Consider the following 20,485-nt stretch of genomic DNA (forward strand, 5'->3'; position numbering starts at 1 on the left):
ACATGTACCATAACATACTGAAAATGCAGCCGATTTGACCGGGAGCCAATTGCCATAAGAATTCTGCGGGGTGCCTTTTTTTGTAAAGTTTGAGAAGAAGTCAAATACGCTCGTGATAGATATTTGGAGATTCCTCATCAGTTATGCAGATAGAGAAAGCGTCCGGGTTACAGTTTGATAATTTAGTGAACGCGTTTCATCTTACTTCCAGGGTTGAAGTTCAGGGGTGTTGTTTATCCAAAACGATGACATATCACACGATGGTGTCTCATGCACGAGAAATATTGACGGCTCAGTTTCCCAAAGCTTTATAAATATTGTACACCGGTTGCGAGGGTAGTGGTAACTTTTCCATCGTTCCACCACCGGCACCTTCACGATTCATCCTTTTCCCCTCAACGCCTCAACCACCCTGCAGGATATTCAAATGTCAGACAGGATCAGAAGCTTGACACATTTTAGCGTCTCGAAATATTATTTGCAATCTCTCTACCCTCCTGCCTCTCACCCCCCGCGTCCTTTTCCGCGCCATCTTTTCACCGATATAGGTATACATATACCACGTCAGCCGGTTTACCCACCCGAACTTACCCCTGCGGACCGAAAGAAGTAGGTATAGGGAGACAGAGGAAATAGCAGGTTAGCCGTCGCTTATGCATATCTTTTTATTCGCAGCTGGCTTAACGATTCAATAACCGATACGATCCGATCCAGACCGGGGCTCTTGAAATACGTCGCCTAGTTTGCATCGAAAGTGTCTCGGAGATATTATTGTACCCAACGATTGCCGTCACCATCCCGTAGATCACCGCTAAGCTTCGTCACAATAACTTGGCTTCTTTTTTCTTATTCACCTTTTGGAGAATCGGGGGGGGGGGGGGGGGGGGGAGAGGGGGGGTCAACGCGCTTTCCTCATTTAGACCAAAGATCTCATCAGCATAAAGGTTCGAGCCGGTCGAGTATTGAGCGAGAAATCCGACCCCACGTCGTGCTTTGCAGCGTATAAGGCTAAAATTGTATTACCAGTTTTACTAGGATAAACAGAGTTCCTTGCCTGCGTCCCGCGCAATCCTGCAAGGATAAGGGCGCGCCACGCGAGGTCTACTTCGAGTCCGGGACGTAGGCACATCCTACAAATTCTATCCTGCACCGAATGAAATAAACTCGAGTATTACTTTTTTATAGTCCCATATCTCAGGAAATCGTGTATTACATTCTTTCATGAAGGCGTAAAATACGACATACCTAAATTTCTCAGTTGAGAATGACGGAGAAAAAAAATCCTGCAGTAAAGGGGAGGACAAAAATTTGGTAAGAGTGGATAATGCGCTTGACGAAAAGCTTCGAGTGTTGCCTGAAGTTTTAAAGAACTTCCGTAAGAAGACGTCGCCCGAGGCCAAAACCGACGCTGAGGATCAGAGCTATGGGGAAAATTAAATGATTATGGGTAAACGATATCAAAGAAGACGAGGGGACATGTATTTCAATTCTTCAGCCTGACGGCGTGCCCAGATTGCGTATTTTTAAGCTTCGCCTAGCTCGAGACTCGAGCCCAACCACCCAAGCCTCAGACTCACGGCTTTCTTCCGTTTCGCTTCCGTCTCTCTTCACCCTGCGCCCTCTCATCGCTGGGGAGAAAATTTATCGCTTACCACTTCCAACCGACGTCGGGTAAGACGATGTTACGCCGACCAATATTCCCCCGAAAAACTGGCACCTTATACTCTTTGACAAAACTGAATAATCCCTTCTCCGTCTTTCGTTCAGAACTTGGGGTTAGATTAATCTCGACACGTGTAAGCTGGGGCTTATACATATGCAAGCTCGCGTGCAACACCTTTAGAAACAACCAGTCCGACGGGGAGCGAATGAGGAACAGGGAGAGGGGGACAATCAGGAGAATGGCTCCTCGAAGGGTGATCAATAATTGGTTAACATGGTTACGTTAACTTGTTTCGCGGTTCGGTGTCACAGTGAAACACGAGTCCATTGGCTAAATGGCCAGTTCTAATTTATTGAAAGACTCCTCTACCTCCCACAAATCCGAAACGTCTTTCCATTCATGTAATCAATCCGTATCAATCCCAACAAAGCATAAGTCAGAAATTCGGTAACTCGAAACACGGATGATCGGAAAATACATTTTTTTTTTTCTGCATGTAGGAGTTGGATTCGGTTGAACGATAATCGAACCAATATTAAATAGCGAGCAGCTGGGAACTTTGGTGCAGTAATAGAAGGATCACCAACAACTGAGAAGCCAGAACTCAACTTTTGCTTGAGGTACTGCGAAGGGGTCATTTTTTGCACGGTCATTCATAAGCGGTCAAGTTACGATACTAGTGTTCATGGAAGTAATGAGATCAGTTCCCAAAATTATGACAAATTGTTTACAGATGAGTTTTTGAAGCGATTTCACGTTCCGTCAGGCTACGACACTGCCCAAAAATGCAAGCTTGTTTAAATATAAGACGTACACGCACAGTAGTAATCGGAACGTCATGTGTTATGGAATTTATTTACCCTGCCATTGTGTCCAGTAAAAAATACGTAACAAATTGAAGGACATTTCCAGGTTACTCAATAACATTTAGGACAAATAAAAATACACGAATGCAGAGGGCAAAGGACACTGTACTTTTTAAGAACAAGCAACATTCAAGAACCTTTCCAGGATGTCACGGACTTCCAGGACCACTGGACACCATGCGGCTACCCTAATATACGAACACCTGCAGCTTCATGGTGTGTAAGGGTTTGACGAAATTATTATCGATCGTTATCATATACTCGATGTAAATTGCGCGCTGCATTTTATCTGGATGAAATTGTAAACTCTGAGCAATTCATGGTTATGATATGTGACACTGTTACTCTTATACCCACTAGCATTATTTCCGGGAGTACTTCCTCCTCTATTTTAATAAAGGATGACGTAGACGTGAGTAAGCTGACAACTTTTTGGGTTCAATAAAGAGTTGCGAGGTAGGTTGAAGGGCGTCACGGGGTTGTCTACCTAGCCCAGCGATACTAGGAACCCTCCCAGACCGCACGTTCTGGAGTGATTTAAGTAGCGACGTAACATAGTAACTTCGTCAACGCACAGATGCGGCAAATCGACACAAGTTCAACTTCCCGCGGACGGGCGTCGTTTCGCCATGGGCAGGACATTTGCTACGGAGAAGCTGTCATTTGTCTTTCTGCTCACAACCCTGTTTTCTCTCCTCACGTCTCGTCAAACTTTCTTGTATCCGGACAACTATCCATCTACTCTGTACAATAAGTAAGAATTTATTCGAGGAAGAATGTCGTTGAAAATCTGAAAAGCCGATAACTTTATCTCCAGGTAACGAAATAATACCAATGTTGGAATCTCTCTCCTCGCGGAATTAGTCGGTAAAGTTTTGGTAACAGCACGTGCAATTCGAAAGGTGGTCTTAAACCAGGGGAGCCCCTTTTCAAACTCCCCCGTACCATTGCCAAACCTTACGGCATCGAGTTAACCGGATATAATTGGTATAACTGGGATTAATATAACTCCAATGGCTTGCACATCTGATGCCAATATTCCATGTTCTACACGGGATCGAATCGGCTTTGCTTCTTTCAGTGCTAATAATTGTGGTTCAACCCTTTCAGCAATGGTTCATTTTTCTTTTCCAGGTTCGAACTGTACAAGGGTGGATAGTTTTCGTAAATAATTGACCACGCGTCGGTAAACCGACAACCTTCCGCCCCGTGATTATAACCTTGGCTCACCACCGTGTCCGGCACTAAACGTACCTTCGACAAACCCTTCAATCCTTCACGGTAAGTCAGGCAGGAATTCCGCAAGGTTTGGTATATGGATGATGTAAGGAAATAAGGTGAAACAATGCGCATACGCCTTAGTTGAACTAATCAGAAAACACATCCAAGGTGATGTCATATAATAGGCTTGATATTTTGTCGTTTAGAGTTTACATTATGTTTTTTCCAACTGTTGAACGCACAAACTGGCATTTTCGGCAAACGGAATATACGGAAATAAATAAGTGTAACCTCAGGTAACCTATTCACGTGATTTCTGTGACGTCATCTTGGACATGCGTAGACCGAGTGAAAATCGTTCTTCAGTTCTGACACACCTTATTTCCCTACATCATGAGTATATGGATGTTCCCGGCGTATTCTCGCGCTTTCTTGCCAAGATTAATTGCAATTATGCGTTTATTCTTTGTACTATTGTAATCACAGGAACGGCGAAAGAATTCAACGAAATCAAGCGGTTGGTGTATCGGCATGATTGCAGGAGGAGGTATGCCGAATAACGGGGGATAGGCACCATACGGACGCGTCATTTAAACTTCTCATACCCTGAACCACCAGCCTGTCCGCATTCTGACTTATACCCCGCATCGGTCACCCCGTTTCACAACCCTCCATGCCTGCGTCACGAGCGTAGTCGTCGACGACTGTCGCTCACTCGATCACGACCAAGTTGTAAAATTCCTCCTGATACTCGGTCTGCCTTTTAAGTTCCTGATTAATGCAGACCAATCGTAAAGTGGTACAAAAAAAAAAAAAAGGGATTTAACAATATATGAATTTTAGTGTCTCGAAGGAACGGAATAATCAAAAGTACATTTTGTGCCCACAAAAATGGTTATTTTCAACATGTGTCACATGTGTCATCAACTTTTTACTGCTACGGATGGATTTAACGACCCTTTTAGGGTAGCTCGTACCGTACGCCGTTCGTTTCTCGATCAATTACAACTAACGAACCATGAACGGCCAACCCGACCAACCATCCATGCACTGGTCGACATACGGATAAATTTTGATGGTTGAACATCAGCAGGTGCAGTGATTGCCTTTTCTCAAACAGGAAAACACTACTCTGCACTTCGCGAACATTTCACGACTCGGTAGCTGACGGTTTTTTTTTCCTCTTGCGAAAGGGACTTTGAACGAAGCCCGCATACGCGAATGAATAACGTCACAGATTATCAAAAAGTACACTTGTCGTTATAGCCTCAAGTAGAACTATGTAAGTCCGGTAACAAAAAAAAAAAAAACGAAACGACAGACTTTAGAAATTTTCGACCTCGTTTGTTTAACTTAAATTCTTGAAACAATCGATTAGATATTGATAAATAAGTTTGATAGTGCTTCAGGCGATAGCGACAAGTGCACATTTCAATAATCTCTTTGCTTTTTTTTTTTTTTCAGATGCATAAAAGTTGAGATATCGTGTCAGCCAGATTTAAATAGGGATAACTTTAGGCAGCCACACCAGCGAGATTTACCATCAGAAACGTACAAAAAAATATTTTCCTCGTTACTTTATATATATCGTTATAAAAGTCATTGAGATGCGAGACCACCCCCAAGGATAAGGATGGCAAGCCTCCGTTGAATCAGCGACGACGTCTCAAGAGATTCTGAGTTTTCAGATTATGAATATTCTTTGGTATTTTTGTTGTGCGATAATTTGAGAGGAGGACGTTTCACTCCTCCGAAAGCATGTAGATATACGGCGTGCGACGTGTATATGAATTATGCAGAATCATCGGGGAGCAACGAATTTGTTCGTGCATCTGGAAGAGAGATGAGACGTGGGACGAAGTCAGGCATACCTTATACGCGTCTTTCAAGCGACAAACTGACAGTGGAGTTCCGATATAATCCCACCGCTGCTCACCCACCCGCGTTTAAAATTCCCTCCTTTTTATAATTTTATTCATTTTTCTTAACGCCAACCGCGCTAGATGCCCCAACATCGCTGCTGCTGCTGCTGACGGCTCCTCCAACTGTTTGCGTATGGTAATACGAGCCGTGTATATTTTTCACCCCTCAGCTTGGGTACCGGCAGCATCGGCGCGGTATGTCTGAATATTATTAGTTGATTAACAAAAAGAATTCACCATCCGTGGAAAGACTTCGTCTGAGCTTTGCATCGGTAACCCAATTAGCATTGACAAGTTGGCTAATGAATTTCACAGCTCACTTTATACGTATTAACCCATTCTTGCAGGTGCAACGTTTCCGGTATCAGTTACTATTCAAATTTCATTCAAATATTGCTATCCACTCCGGTTTTCTCCCCCCCCCCCCCCCCCCCCCCTCCCCACCCCTCTCGCTCTCTCCCTCTCTCTCTTTTTCTCTTTTGACGACATCGACGAGTGTATTATAATATATTTGGTCGATATGCGACTATTTCGCAAAAAGCATGTGCTCGGTAACGAGGCACAAATCAAATTAAATCTGTATACGTTGGATGAGTACGTCTATTCGACGTGCGGAGTATCTAGTACAATTAATAACAAATGTTTTTGAAATTGATTTAACGTCGAATGAAACGAAATCTCTGTCGGTTAATCCCTGCATGTACCTACGTACAAACATCAAAACTGCAACAGCCCGAAGTGAGTATCAAAACTGTGTACTTGACCAAATGTTAGTACAATGCAGAGACCAGAAGCACCGGTGTGAATTGAAATATTATTTTCATCGTTCAACTCTCCGCTGTAATATTACATGATATTTGGCGGTGCGATTTTCCGCATCAAGCAACTCGATTTTATCCCTTTATGCTCTCTACGTATTGATTTAGCTACGATATACACGGCAAAAAATTTAATGTAGATTTTACATCTGTGTGGTGAATATATGTACAGCACTTCTCTTGGACTGAAATTTTTTGGAATTATCGGCGATTTTGAAATACCCATTTTCGAGAACTTTTAAAATTTTTTTAAAATGGATCAACAGTCCTCAATTTTTGGATAAGTTTTCGTAAATGGTTAAACATTACACCGAGGAAGTTTTGAAGGCATGGAACGAATAGTTTCATAAATAGAGCGTTGGAAAATTTTGGAAAACGGAATTATTCAAAGTCACTGAAAATTCCAAAAAAATTCATAGCTATTCAGAAAGTCAATGAATTCATTAAACGAAATTAAAAAATTTCACCAAATAATTTAATAACCACTTGTTGGCATTATCATCATTCAAAACAAATTATCTCATCAACTTGGTTATGCTTGATTTCTTTCAGATTTTTATCTCATCCCAAAGTGTGTCAATATTCTTACCAAGACCCACTTTTAGTTGGGAATATCCGTCCAATAATACCTCAGTTCCAAAAAATTGCTGTCCATATATTCACTAGAGGAGGTATAAAAATATCTACAATATTTTTTTCCGTATAGAGCTTGCGAAAAATATACCGGTAAAAAAGTTTCATGATTCTGCGTTCCGCAGGGAAAGGCGAGTGAAGAAGACCCGATCGGATGACGCTTTCGTTACATATGCAACGATTCTAGGCCCCGAGAACAAGATTCAACTGACTTACGAGGCTGAAGTTATTAACGTTAACGTAGCGAAACGTCACGGGGAGAATGTCATTATTCTACAATTTCCGAATGACCTTCAAAAAGTTGTCTTTTCAAAATATGTATGAGTATGTTTCGTTCGTAACGTTACTAACTTCATCCAGCTCGTGTACCGACTTGCACAGTCACAGTACCGGAGCTGTTCCGTGGAAAGTTGTAAAAATTATTCGCGTCCATGAAAAATCGACAGGCTGGGGATGATAAAGAAGTGTTTCAGCTGTTATAAAAAGCTTCCGAAAGTCAGGAAAAGCAGCACTGCAGCATACCTATCGCGAGCCAACTGTCATCACATTTGCTCACCGTCTTAATTTGACTTTACTTTTAGAACACGACGTAGGCCGGAGACGGGGTTAAAGGCATGTGTGGTCCTCCTCCAGCTAGACGAAGACTCTCTCCAACGAACCTGGAGCAGACGGAACGACGCGGTGCGAACAATGATCAGGATGCATAGAATCGGACCCACCAAGTTGCTTAAAATACTCCCAACAGGTTGTCAAACAAACGAATCTCGTCTCGGTATTGCCTCGAGTAAAATAGGCTTGTTGATCGGTTCAACGGCGCCAAGTATACCGCAAAGCGTAAATCACCGGCCTGCAGCTCGGCTAGACCGAGGAGTTTTCCGTACCAGTTGGATCGTTCGTTGCGTATGGGAGATGGTCGTTTGACACTCAGTAGAATGGAGAGACTATATACTCGTTACTAATGGATCTCTACCACGGTGTGGCGCCTCGCCGCAGGGCCTAGCCTGCAATAAACCGAGGATTTTTATTTCTTCGTTGTTCACACTCTTTACCCCATTCTTTCTATTTTCGGAAGGCGCCGATCTCCACGGGCAACAATCCAACTATACTACAATTTAGAAAAAATATAACCGTGACTCGAATCCAGCCTGCACTGCGGGAGACGTTGTATGTTTCGATCCCATTGCCAGACGGGATGCGGGCATTTAACCGAAGGAAAATCAAAAATGTCTAAGGAGGTTGAAGGAGAACGAGAAGGCGGGAGGGGTGGGGGTCTACGATTTGCGGATTCGTTCGTAACGCGCCAAAGACACGAGCAACTATCCCCCGGAAAAAGGACGCGTAAATTTAAATTCGCCAAGGGATGGAAACACGCGGCCACCCCATTTGTTTGTCTCTTGATTCACCCCTTGAATCCATCTCTCCGATTCTGAAACCCCTCGTATCACGGTGTCAAAACAAGCCCCTGGATGGTTTCACGCGATTGCCGTCGAGATCTGTAGGTGTTTAGTTGCAATTTCCGAAAATTGCATTGCCTCTATTCACGCGACAAAGGATCATAACAAACAGAGAGTGTAACATGTATAATCTATGGCCAGTGTTCACTGGTAGGTAATATTCGTACATTTTGGCACACTCACGCACTAATTATGAACACGATAGCTTTGCGTCCTACTCGAATTTATGCGGTACAGACCACTAGGTATAAATTTTTCAACGAGATATAATCCTCTAGTAGGTATTCGATTCAACGACTGTTGCGCAACGGTCGAAAGGCTCTCGAATAACAAACGTATACGCCAGGGTGTCCCTTAAAAAGGTTATTTTTTAATTTCGACTTTACTACCCCCCAAATCAGTGCCAAATAGTTCAAAACTAGTTCCCTAATTTTTTCAGATATTTACCTCAATTCTAACCCCATCCACCAACAGGATAGATTTCCCCATTTAAAATATACGTGTTTCGGACAGATTCTCAGTACATATTTTACTGTAAGAGCGATGATGTTCAAAAATATCTGTAACTGCGAAGTTTTAGCGGGCATTGGTGCTACTATCTGAGGAAAAATTTACAGCATGTGACTTTTTTTTCTATTTAGAGGAAGTGCAATTCGTCTCGATTGCCGCTATGATGATGTGAATTTTTTCTCTGATAGTAGCACTAATGCTCGCTAAAACCTCCCACTTACAGATTTTTTGCAACATTATAACTCTTGCAATAAAATGTATACTGAGAATGTGTCCGAAACAGGTGTGTTTTAAACGGGGGAATCCACCCTGTTGGTGGGAGGGGTTAGAGTTGAGATAAAAATCTGCAAAAACTGGGAATTATATTTGAATTATTTGCAGCCGATTTGGGTGGTCGGACAGTCGAAATTCAAAAATGACCTTTTTAAGAACCACCCTAGTATATGCACGAGACGATCGAAACGACGATGTGCAAAAAAGGTGGAAATTATTTCCGCAGAGTAGAGAAAAAAAACCAATTTGTAAAATCTAACATAAATTGCTCCCAAAGACTTTAAGAGATTTTGAATATCACCCTCGACTTTGTCGAGAAGGCTGCTTCGTGGCTGCGAGAGAAGTATTTCAACCTTGCAGCACCCCTCGGCGAGGCGGACGGCGGTGACATCGAGAATATAATGAAAGAACATGGAATGAATTAGAAGAATTCGCCATAAAAATGAAACAGGCGAGGAGCATCACAGGGGGAGGAATTGGCTGGTGGCATTGTTAGCTGCCTGATATTAAAATGCTGATGATTGATGATAGTTCCATGCAACAGTGTGGCCGTCGTGGTTGTCGTGGTTGCGGGGACATTCCCTGTTTCCTCGCCTGTATCATAACCTTGCATAGACCCGTACGCACACATTTCCGCGTATAACGATAGCGAACGGAACACGAACGCGGCTCTCCTTACTAAAATACGCGGCTGTCATAACACTGCCGATATTGCATCTTTGCAGAACGACCCCCCCTCCCGGTGAGTCGGGCTATTGGAATTTGTATTTATATCCGAATAAATCATCGATCTATTCTTCGATATTTCTCGACAACATAGAAATTCCGTTTCTTCCCCTGTGACAGGAAGCGGTGAGACGTGTTGGTTTGAGTGATAACATCGCTCTAGGATTTTGGAAAATTCGATTTTTTTTCTTTCGGTGTTTGGCTTGAACAATATTTTACGGCTATAAAAACAACATCCGCTTGGTCCTGTGGAGAAAATATTTTTTTAAAAGGTTCAATTTTCGATTTTTCCTTAACGCCTCGGAGCCCGCGCCGCGTGCTCGTAAAACTTTAAATGCATTTTTCCCGAAACCACTTTTTTCAAACTGGGAGGACAGATTACTTGAACACCGTTGCATGAATCTGTTTGAAATTTTGACAATAGCCTCACAGTTACGTTCTCTACGGAAGTTCGTAGCCGTTTTTGCTATTTAATGTAAACTTCTTTTTTAATAAACAATTTACTGCTTATTTTTTTTTTAACGAAAATCGAGTTCATTCTTTCATGAGTTCACCATTTCTACAAAATTAGATTTAAAAAAAAATCTCACTTACGCGTTTCAGAATTTTTCATTTTTCCACCCTTAGGCCGATGTCAGAAACTCTGACAACTGTATTAATGTCCGCAAAATTTTCCGCCGACGCGGTAGCGAGGAAGGAATAGAAGTATTTACGCACCTGTCACTTTTAAGTGCCTGCAGGTTCTATATCGTAGGTGTAGTACAGCCACGATGCTACACATATCCGGGATTAAAATCAATTCCGTGTTCGCATGTCAATTTGCGATTAATTGCTAGACGAGATGTCGTTCAAGTAAACAGCGTCGGTGAAAGGATTCATATCGGTTTCACGTGGCCAATATTCGGGCCCGAAGGGGTGTTCGTAAAATGCAGGATGCAGGGATTACAAAACACGAGATAAACATGGCTGTCATGCGATGAACCGGTCGCGAGTCCGACGTGCAGCATTCGTTTCGGACTCGGAATTTCCGCGGCATCTAGTCGGAATATAAAGATTTTCATACATCCAATTTTTAACCCTCGGTGTTAATATCAGATACACCCAACGAACTTGTCTCACCCCGGCAAAGGATTCTCCGACTGTTTACCTAACGGTGCCCCTCCCGCCAATTTTCATGGCAGGTCGTTCCTTCGCCTTTATCCGATTAGCAAACCTTTGCGAATGCTTTCCTCCTTGTTCCCATTACGACGACTCTTTGTAACTTCTTTCATTTATCTCCCGCGTATACTGCAGGAAAAGAGATGATCACGATTTTACTCAAAAGTTTAACAAAGAAAGAGAGAGGGAAAGAGAGAGAGAGAGTGAGAGACGGAAAGAAAGAAAGGAAAAACTCTCGATACTCATCTCTTCCGGCTTTGGAGTTTAGTTTAGTTTAATTCTTCATACGCGCAACGGCGAGGTGGCAATTAACATGTAACTTCTGTCTCATGGCGTCTGTAATAAGAGACGGAAGCTGAAAGGGTAAAAGGGCGAGTCGAGGCGACGATGTTGAACGCACATCAAGACCACCGTAGGTACGGTTATACCACGACGCTACAGCCGAAAGCGGCACCGACTAAAACTGAAGTACTCGGTAAAACGACGACGGGGAACAACAATCAACGCTGTTACGAGGTTTGTTCAGAGAATTATCAGGTTGGAATGCGCCCGTGATAAATCCCTGTATCAACCTCATCCCTTGCCCACCAATTCCCGGCTTATTGTGCACACGGACAAAAGATCCTACAACCGCTAACTCTGACCATGCGTTTTGTTATAATCCAGCGCAACATCTCCCTCCCCACATTACTCGCAACAAGATCAATTCGCTATTCGCTACGCGCTTGTTTGTTTTGCGAAAAAAATGTTTTTGGAAAAATAAACGATATTCCTGTTACACCGGTCAACACGAATTTTGATTTCTTCTACGCAACTGATAGATGCAAAAATATTTTTACCAGCTGAAGTTTGTTTTTGTAGAAACCAGAACGATATTTCGGATTTGAGGAAAAATTACTTATCTTTCGTCTATTACTTACATCTTGGTAAAATAGTTTTCATTTTTCTACCGAATAGGCATCCATATTAGCTATCGACCGAAAACTTCAAGACTGTTTTACCAAGGTAAAAAAGACAAAAACCAACTTTATAAGTAACTAAAAAAAAATTATTATTTTCACCTGTGTCTCATTTACTACAGTTTATCGTTCCAATATCATTCATTGTTTTCGATTGCGATCATCTCAAAAACGCAAAAGGGTGTAAAAGTATCGATCTTACGATTGAGGAGAAAATAATGGCTGGTGAATGAGGCCGGGGGGGGGGGGGCGCAATTCCATTGTTTTCTCACGTGATTAATAGAGGTTTAGACACTTAGCCGGGTGGGAAGCCAGCAGAGTATAAGGTATTTATTTTATTTCGCGCGTATATTTGTTTCGCGTGTCATATATATCGCGAGGTAGGAAGGGGGGGGGGGGGGCGGGGGAGGGATTCAATGTGGACGAAAAAGTTGGCGGGAGGCTCCCGCAGGCAGTGGGTGCAGGGCAGGAGAACGTGTCTTTCCTCGTGTGCGTAAACGTTCGGCGGTTTGGCCGGGCGACGCCCTTGCATGACATATGATCTCTTATATTGCCTGCACGCTAGAGCCACAAGCGGAAAAAGGCACACAACTCCGCCACCGCGGCCGTACCTTTGTCACTACATTTATATAACTACATAATATCTCAGGGTTTACCACGCGCAGCCAACAAATAACTGAAACGTTACCTTACGACGACAATGTTCGTTTAATAAAAAAAATTCACCAAGATATATTGACCCCCTTTATTCGACTACCTATACGCTAGGCCTCCACCACCCTCCGGTTCGCAACTATTAACGAAACCTATTTACGAGCTTAAAGAGAATGAAAACAACAAGCAAACCAACGACCAAGGATTCATGTGGAGAAGCGAGAAATTCGAGTTACGCCGTAATTTTGGTTATCACGCATGTTAAAACCAAGTGATATTTGACGATGAAGGAAACTTCATATCGATGAGTAAACCTCGATTATCCGAACTCTCGGTTATCCGAAACATGACTTGATTTATCCCAATGTCGGCTCAAAAATACATTTTTGGTACGAAACATACGTTGTTATTCGCTAAAAAATTTGGATCAACCGTTCGTTAATTGACAATAGACGACCATACAAGACCAGAGTAATAAAATAATCGTGCGGTGTTTGAAAGAAGTTCAATTGTGTGTATTTAGATGTTTAACACGGACCGTTTGTCGATTTAAATTTGTCTTGTACATATTATTATACCTTACGATAAAAATGGCTCTTCGGTTTTCCGTATTTTTGACTATCCAAACTAGGCTCGGTCCCAATTAATCCCGATAATCGAGATTCTACCGCGCATCGTTCACACGTAAGCTGCACGAGCTGCGAAGAGCGAGATGAGCATGCAGGAGGATAATGTAAGCAAATAAAAAGATCTAGCACTTAATAGGGCGAAGCATGCCGGATTTAGAAAACTAAATCACTGGGGAATCCCCATAAAGGCGTCATGGCGTTTGCCCGTGTGTTAAAAGGCAGACCTTATCAATTCGAAAAATCTCCGAAACAGAGGCGTGTTTCCCTTCGGGCCGATCTGTCAACGTTATCTGTATCTTTCGTGTTATATTGCGGTGGGATTTTAAAGAAAATCAGTGAAAATTTAAACCGGCTATACTGCAGGAGGGGGGAGGGGGGTAGGGAAGGGGTGCAGAGAGCGAAACGGGCTGCATGGCGAGCAGAGTCGCGAAACGGGAGGGAAAAGCTTGTTATCGGTATGCTTATCGTACGTGGCGTGGGGCTTATGTGGATTGTGGCGGGCGAACGGCTCACGCAAACTTCGAAACACGCCGCTTTAACACGATGACACTTTTGCACCGTGCCTAACCACCTTTTCAGCCGCCCGCCTATCCCTTTTCGCTCTCTGTATCTAATTTTTTTTGCTCCCCGCGAGTGCATGGTTGAAAGTAGCGACAGCGAGATAGCCAAAATATTCATCATCTCGTCACCGCATCAACGAAAATAGCAATAACTGCGTTGTTTCGGTATTGTGTTTTTTTTTTTTTTTAATTTTTGTTTTTTAACAATCGACCACGTGTCTTTGTTCTCCAATTTTAGGCAATATATATATAACGAATAAACCGCCCGGTTATTATTGTTCCAATACGAATTACCGATGCGTCCGTAGCCAAACTCGATATTGGTCACAGCGAATCAAAGCTAAATTTACGAACCCAACGATCGCGATACGTTGCAACTACTTGACGTTTCATTTTTTTTTTTTTTTTTTCTTCGCGTGTGTGAAAAACAAAGTCAGCATCATTCTGCAAGTTTCTCGAGCGTGAGTTTTGTCAACGGCCATGTTTCTGATCTGAACGCATCGTTTATCCGCGGTCATGTCGCGCAGGTGTTACTGAAACGACGGTTTCACACGATTGCATGGATCTCGTCTTCGACACCAGGGGTCTGAACAGGGTTCAAATACCATAATCTCAATAATCGATGGAAAAAATGAAAAACGTAAGAATACAATATACTTACAATACTGTTACAAAGGATGAAATCACCCGTTACGTCTGCTTTTTTGATCTAGTAGTCGTGATAGATAAAATACGTATAATAGTTTTCACATGTCATAAAATGAATAAGGTTACTGCGTCAACCAACATTCTTGTAAAAACCGTCCTGTTGCAGACTTTATACTGTAAACACGCGTTGCCATCAAAACATTTTTCTTCATCTTTTAATTTTGTTGCCTGTTTGTTCACTTAATATAAGCTTACGAACCTGTTCTACTTATTCCGTAACGCCTAGTTCGTTGTATTTTCTGAAAAATTGTGATTTCACCCTCTGTAACAATATTTCGTGTGACAAGAGACGAAGGTTGGTGATTTCGACGAGTGTGAAGTTTGCGCCTGAGCGAAGCGAAGCAAACTTCACACTCGTCGCAATCGCCAACTTTTGGCCCGAGTCACACACGCGATAGTTTTTATAACAAGCGAATGAAAAGTGGCGGGGCTTTGCGAGGCAGTTTTTGGGGACGCGATTGGTCATTTTCTTCTCCCTAGGGATGAAAGTGAGGCAACTGCGGACTGCGCACGCGTGAATATACCTTTACAATACTGAGATGAAATTGGTTACTTTCGTCCCGCTAAGCTGATACGCAAAGCCCCAATTCTCATACACGTGTTATAAAAACACTCTCTCGTCATCTTCGAGTAGAGAAAGTAAGTCACGGATCTCTACATCTCTGTACTAAATGGATGTGTACACTGGTGCACCATTAAGACATCTGAAGAATTACCGTGGTGTCATCTAAATAAGAAATCTAAAGAATCGTTTTGGCACCGCCGTTTAAACAAACATTCGTCCGATAGGTTGGCAACGCCGATCCGTCGTGTGCCGGAAGCATGGAAGTCAACCATCCAGTTGGTACGGAGATCAGTGGAGTAAATGAATAGATTGAAAGAACTAAAGGAAGAATGAAAAACAAACGTCGTCGCGAGGGTGAGTCGCGGATCCGCTTAGGTTCTATTACTTAGCGTTATCAGGGAGCCAAGATCATTAAGGCCGGCGAGGTTAGACGGCGTTACATGGTAAACGGTATCGCCGACTTTTTCGCTGCAACGCCGTGCGGAATTCGCGTTGTTATACCGGCTTCTTACTTCTTCTTACTCTTGCTCTTCTCCTCGCGTTCATCCCTTCTCGATTTTCATCGGCGCCTGCATCCCGAGGGGGCGAGAGAGATACGACTCCCACCACGAAAAGAGACAGTGTCGCATGCCCCGGCCACCGGCAGCCAGTTCTTTCCCGTCGCTTGACAGTAATTTTACTTAATTAAATTCCGTTCTTTCTGCCTCTGAATCTCGCCCCCGTTGCACCACCGGGGCCAAGTGCCTCTTGCTGCTGGTTCTCGCGGAAAACAGCCGGGAACTTTCCTGATTTTTATCCGCCGCGTTTACGACGATCATCCAAGTGTAATGCACTTCAAGCATCAAACAACTTTTTTACCCCCCTCCGGAGAAGACAAGGAGAAGAGCAGAAGCAAGGAAAATATTTTTGGAAAATGAAAAGAGAGTAACTAGTCGTAATTACCACCGGAGAGAAGAAATGACGAAATAAAAATTGACCGCCATAGTAACGCGATGTCATTTTTATAGCATTATCGGTGTGCCTAATGTCTCCCCCCTCCCCCTCACACCTTCCCCTCCCACGACTATCTATTTTCTTTTTTTCTTTCTTAAGAAACGGCGATAACCTCAGCCACGTTATTTTATAGCACAATTTTAGGTTCGAATCAGCGTCAGTTTTATTGACTGGTGAGTAAAATTTAAGTCCTAAAAACCGCGGTGATTTGCACCTGGAATGCTCTATAATGGCTACGGAGAAAACCGCTGACTAACAGCCTAACGGTCACCTGCACTGTGGAGAAACCGGTACAGTAAAATTTCATTTTACACTCAAGAGCGAATGACACACGAGGCGTTATTTCACGCCAAATAAAATGACAGGAAAAATAGTTTCAGGTACCGCGATTTCATCCAATAATCCAGCGTATATCGTGCTCCTTGCGTGAAGATATGACAAAATTAATTGAAAATCATTTAACAGATGGAGGAACGATCCTCCGTCTTATATACGGGGGATGGGGCGAATATTTAATTAGTTTTTCCAAGGTGCTCTGCCGAGCTATAAATGTTAATTGTAAATGAAGTGGTAATAAGAGAAAGCCAGAGGCGACCACCCGAGCATCCCTCCCTCCCTCCCGCCCCTAGGTAAGGAAACCTTAGCGATTCCCAAGGCATCGCAATTCTCTCCTGAAATATCCGAGGGTCGAAGCGCCCGGTTTTTATCATCCTAAATTGCCACTGGTGATTATGCTTCTGATTACGAGTTTAAACGGATTATGACTGTAAGATTCCTTTGAGGTGAACGTTGTGTGTCTATCAAACGACGGAGGAGCAACGCTGGTTATAATAGTTTCATTGATACAAGTCTCTCTGCTGCGCATGAATCGTGTTTCAAATAATTTTCTTCATCTTTGATTCCGAACGAATACTACTTGGGTGCATCTTCGTTAACCGGGAACGAGGGAACAATATTACTGCTTGTGAGTGCGCCGCTTGGCTAATTAAAATAGTAATTAAAAATACGGAGATCAGGGGATGAGAGTGGCGGATTTCCTTGATATTTAACAGCTAAGCAATTCTCAGATCAGGCAACTGAGGCGAAGACGGCGACGGGACATACGGAGTTTGGAATGAAGAAGAAGAAGAAGAAGAAGAAGAAGAAGAAGAAGAAGAAGAAGAAAAAGGACAAGAAGAAGGGATTCTCCTTTGGTGAACTGCTAATAAAATTTATCGTGATCATTGAGTGTGGCTAAGTAAGTGAGCACAGCTTAACAATATTCTTTATTAAAATATCGGAGAGCTCGTCTTTTTTTCTCTTCCGTTTTTCCCCCAAGCTTCCAGCCTTACCCACCCGTCTATATCATTGAAATATTATTAAAGTCCGATTAATCCAGTGAAATGTTAAAGAAAAACCAATCAATCGGAGGTTACGTAATACGAATCAAAGACTGCAACGACCGGTTTCAAAACAACAGTCACAAGCAATGTCGTCAACTTGGTGGTTTTTCTCCCAAACTTAGGCGAAAAAACTTTTTTCTAGGATAATTCTTAGGGAGATGATTGAAATTTTTCTTTTCAGTATTTTTTTTTTTTTTTAATTTTACCTATACAAGTCTATTTATTTCAATAAATAAGAACAAATCAGTCTATTTTTTAAAACATTTTGTTAATAGAACTTTTATATTCGTAAAAACAGTAACAACTTATCCAGGTAAGTTAATTTAATAAATTGTAGAAAATAATTGAAGTTATTCGCTTACATTGCTTATCACCATTAATTATACTGTGCATCGAATAAGCAAAAATTCAACTGTGTTAATTGATTGAAAATGTTATTACATTCCATGTTAGAGGATTTTAGTAGAAATTTAAAAGGTTTTCAAATAGCTTTGGGAGAAAAGTTTTTGAATGGTTGGTAACGCTGATCACAACAAGTGTTATCTCCGCGGCGATTAGTTTGAAAATTTGAGAGACGAATTCACGTGTGCCTTATAACCTGCACCCGGCACTCTAAGATAGTAAATTATGAACCCGTCCCGTGGTTAAACGGCACGAATAAAAATCCCCAAGCTTATTGTTAGCCGAAGATTTCTCTCGAGCATAAATAAGAAAGTAAAACAAGCCCCGAGTAGAGGATTTACAGCAGCGTAGTATAGTTGAAAAGATCGAGTTATATTGAAATGATGAGAAGCACTCAAGGTGGCTTATTGCCGGCGTATTAATGTTCAGATAATTTGCAGCTGAAAAAGGTAGAGCGGCAACAATAATAAGCTGCACGTAGTCGGGGCGGAAAGAGGCACGCATCGGGACTCGTGGTGTGGACGCGGTATATACAACGCAAAGAGACAACAAATGGGGGAATAGAGTAGTAACTGCAGTGCAGTGCAGTGCAGTGCAGTGCAGTGCAGTGCAGTCCTGCAGCGTTGTGAAAATATATTTATGGACGAGTGATAAAATCCTCGTTAAATTGAGCCATACCGCGGTTTCAGGGCTTCGAGGTTTCGAGGTAACGGCAGAGAGAGACTGATTTTTATTGGAACCTAAAACGCTAATTTAACCGTTAAAAAGTTTCCACGCGGCGCGTTACAACTTACAACCCTACGATTTCGTTCCCCCTTCGCCTCTTATAAGGCGATGACGTTAAGTCGTGGCGCATACGAGACATCGCCGTAGAATCCTTTGCTGCGAGCGTTTCGACGATTTCGCTCCCGCCTTTCCCCTCCACCTCCTGAAAGCACTTCAGCTAAGAACGCGACTGGCTGTCCGAGACGTCGGTTTCGCTTACCGTCAAACCGGGCCTCGCCAAGTGATATAGGAATTAATTGGTAAGCTGTGTAACCGGGAGGGTCGCGCTCCCCGGGATACTCGTCGCAACCAGGACACGTACACGTCGTCCTGGGAAGTTCCACCCTACGTGTATACGCTCTGTCACTTTTGCCTCAATTATTTCATCAGCCATTGACGCAGACCGAGCCGCTAACCCGGGACTCTGGTCCTCTCTTCTACTAGACGTTATTCAACATACTGTACAATAGCGCGGCACGCATGCAGAAGGATGAGGAAGGAATGATGAGAAGAAAAAAAAAACAGCAAAATGAAATTATAGCTGATTTGAGCTTCCGAAGACGACGGTGATCCTCTTTTGTTGGCATTGTACCGGATTGTCGCGAAATGGGATGCAGGGTGGATAGAACAATCAACGATCGTTGGGCTTTTTATTTTGACAAGTTTTAAAACCGACTGAGATTCGGGTTTGGGGTGATTGACAATAGAAATGTGGGAACAAGTAATTGGAACACGTTATGCTGGGTGTTGTAATATGCCGTGTTAAAGCCTACCTTGATCGAAAACAAGGCATCTAGTGGTCTTGGCAGCAAGTCCCGGAGGAAGAGCGAACCTGTAGGTTGGGCCGAGTGATAATCCAAAACCTAATCCAAGGGCCTCCGCACCGCAGCGACCCCCGAACACGGGCCCCACTAAAAACACATCACCCCATGACACAACATCATTCTTGACTAATTTTCAAACAAGCAGTAGGTAACACTAATAACGGGAACGAGCTTCATTTCTGATACCTCACTCGATCACACACCACGATCGCCAAGCTCGGAAACGGTATTCTTTTCTTTCTAGCTTTGCATTCGTCAGTTGAGCAACGGAAGCCAGAAGACGCCGATGCACGCCGGAGCGGCCGAATAACTCGACTGATCGGACGAGCAGCGACGTCCACAAACCGAAATGAAAGAAAAACAAATATATAAACAGGGCCAGGTACGGGTAGCTGTCCTGTTTTCTTAGATATTGTTGCGCGTTGTGTTCACTGGTAGGCGTACCGAGTACGGGACGCGTTTTCAGACTCGAAATTCAAAAACTCTTTCATTTAAGGGGGGGTATAGCTCGGATGGTGTAAAATCATACTTATTTTTGGGACCTTTTTTTGAAGAAAATGAAAACACTTGGAGCAACTCGAGTCTGAGGGCTTCGTTATTTATAGTTTCAAGAACTTTTTAGAATTTTTTCATTTAAATTAACAACAAAATGGCGGCATGGCGCACATAAGTAACGAACGGCTCCGAAGTCGAGGGCTTCTGCGGTGGCGTATCTCCCGACATCACTGTCCAACTTGTATATAATAGATAGATAAAATTTGTTGAATTAAAAACATCTTTTCGAGTTCGAGCTCGTGGCT

The 20,485-nt window shown here is 42.9% G+C and overlaps 1 protein-coding gene across 9 annotated transcripts in view; it reads right to left on the minus strand.

The window, feature by feature from the left end:
- Positions 1 to 20,485, minus strand: part of LOC124218892 (E3 ubiquitin-protein ligase Rnf220) — an 81,784-nt gene that overhangs the window by 37,971 nt on the left and 23,328 nt on the right. For 8 of the 9 annotated variants that reach the window (XM_046625793.2, XM_046625797.2, XM_046625794.2 and 5 more), the window contains one exon: positions 19,635 to 19,772. The exons of the other annotated variant lie outside the window; for it this stretch is intronic. In XM_046625793.2, coding sequence (XP_046481749.1) covers positions 19,635 to 19,772 — 138 coding nt within the window. The remainder of the gene's footprint in view (positions 1 to 19,634; positions 19,773 to 20,485) is intronic. 9 annotated transcript variants of the gene reach the window in all.

The sequence above is a fragment of the Neodiprion pinetum genome, chromosome 5 (assembly GCF_021155775.2).
Source record: "Neodiprion pinetum isolate iyNeoPine1 chromosome 5, iyNeoPine1.2, whole genome shotgun sequence".
Taxonomy (NCBI): domain Eukaryota; kingdom Metazoa; phylum Arthropoda; class Insecta; order Hymenoptera; family Diprionidae; genus Neodiprion; species Neodiprion pinetum.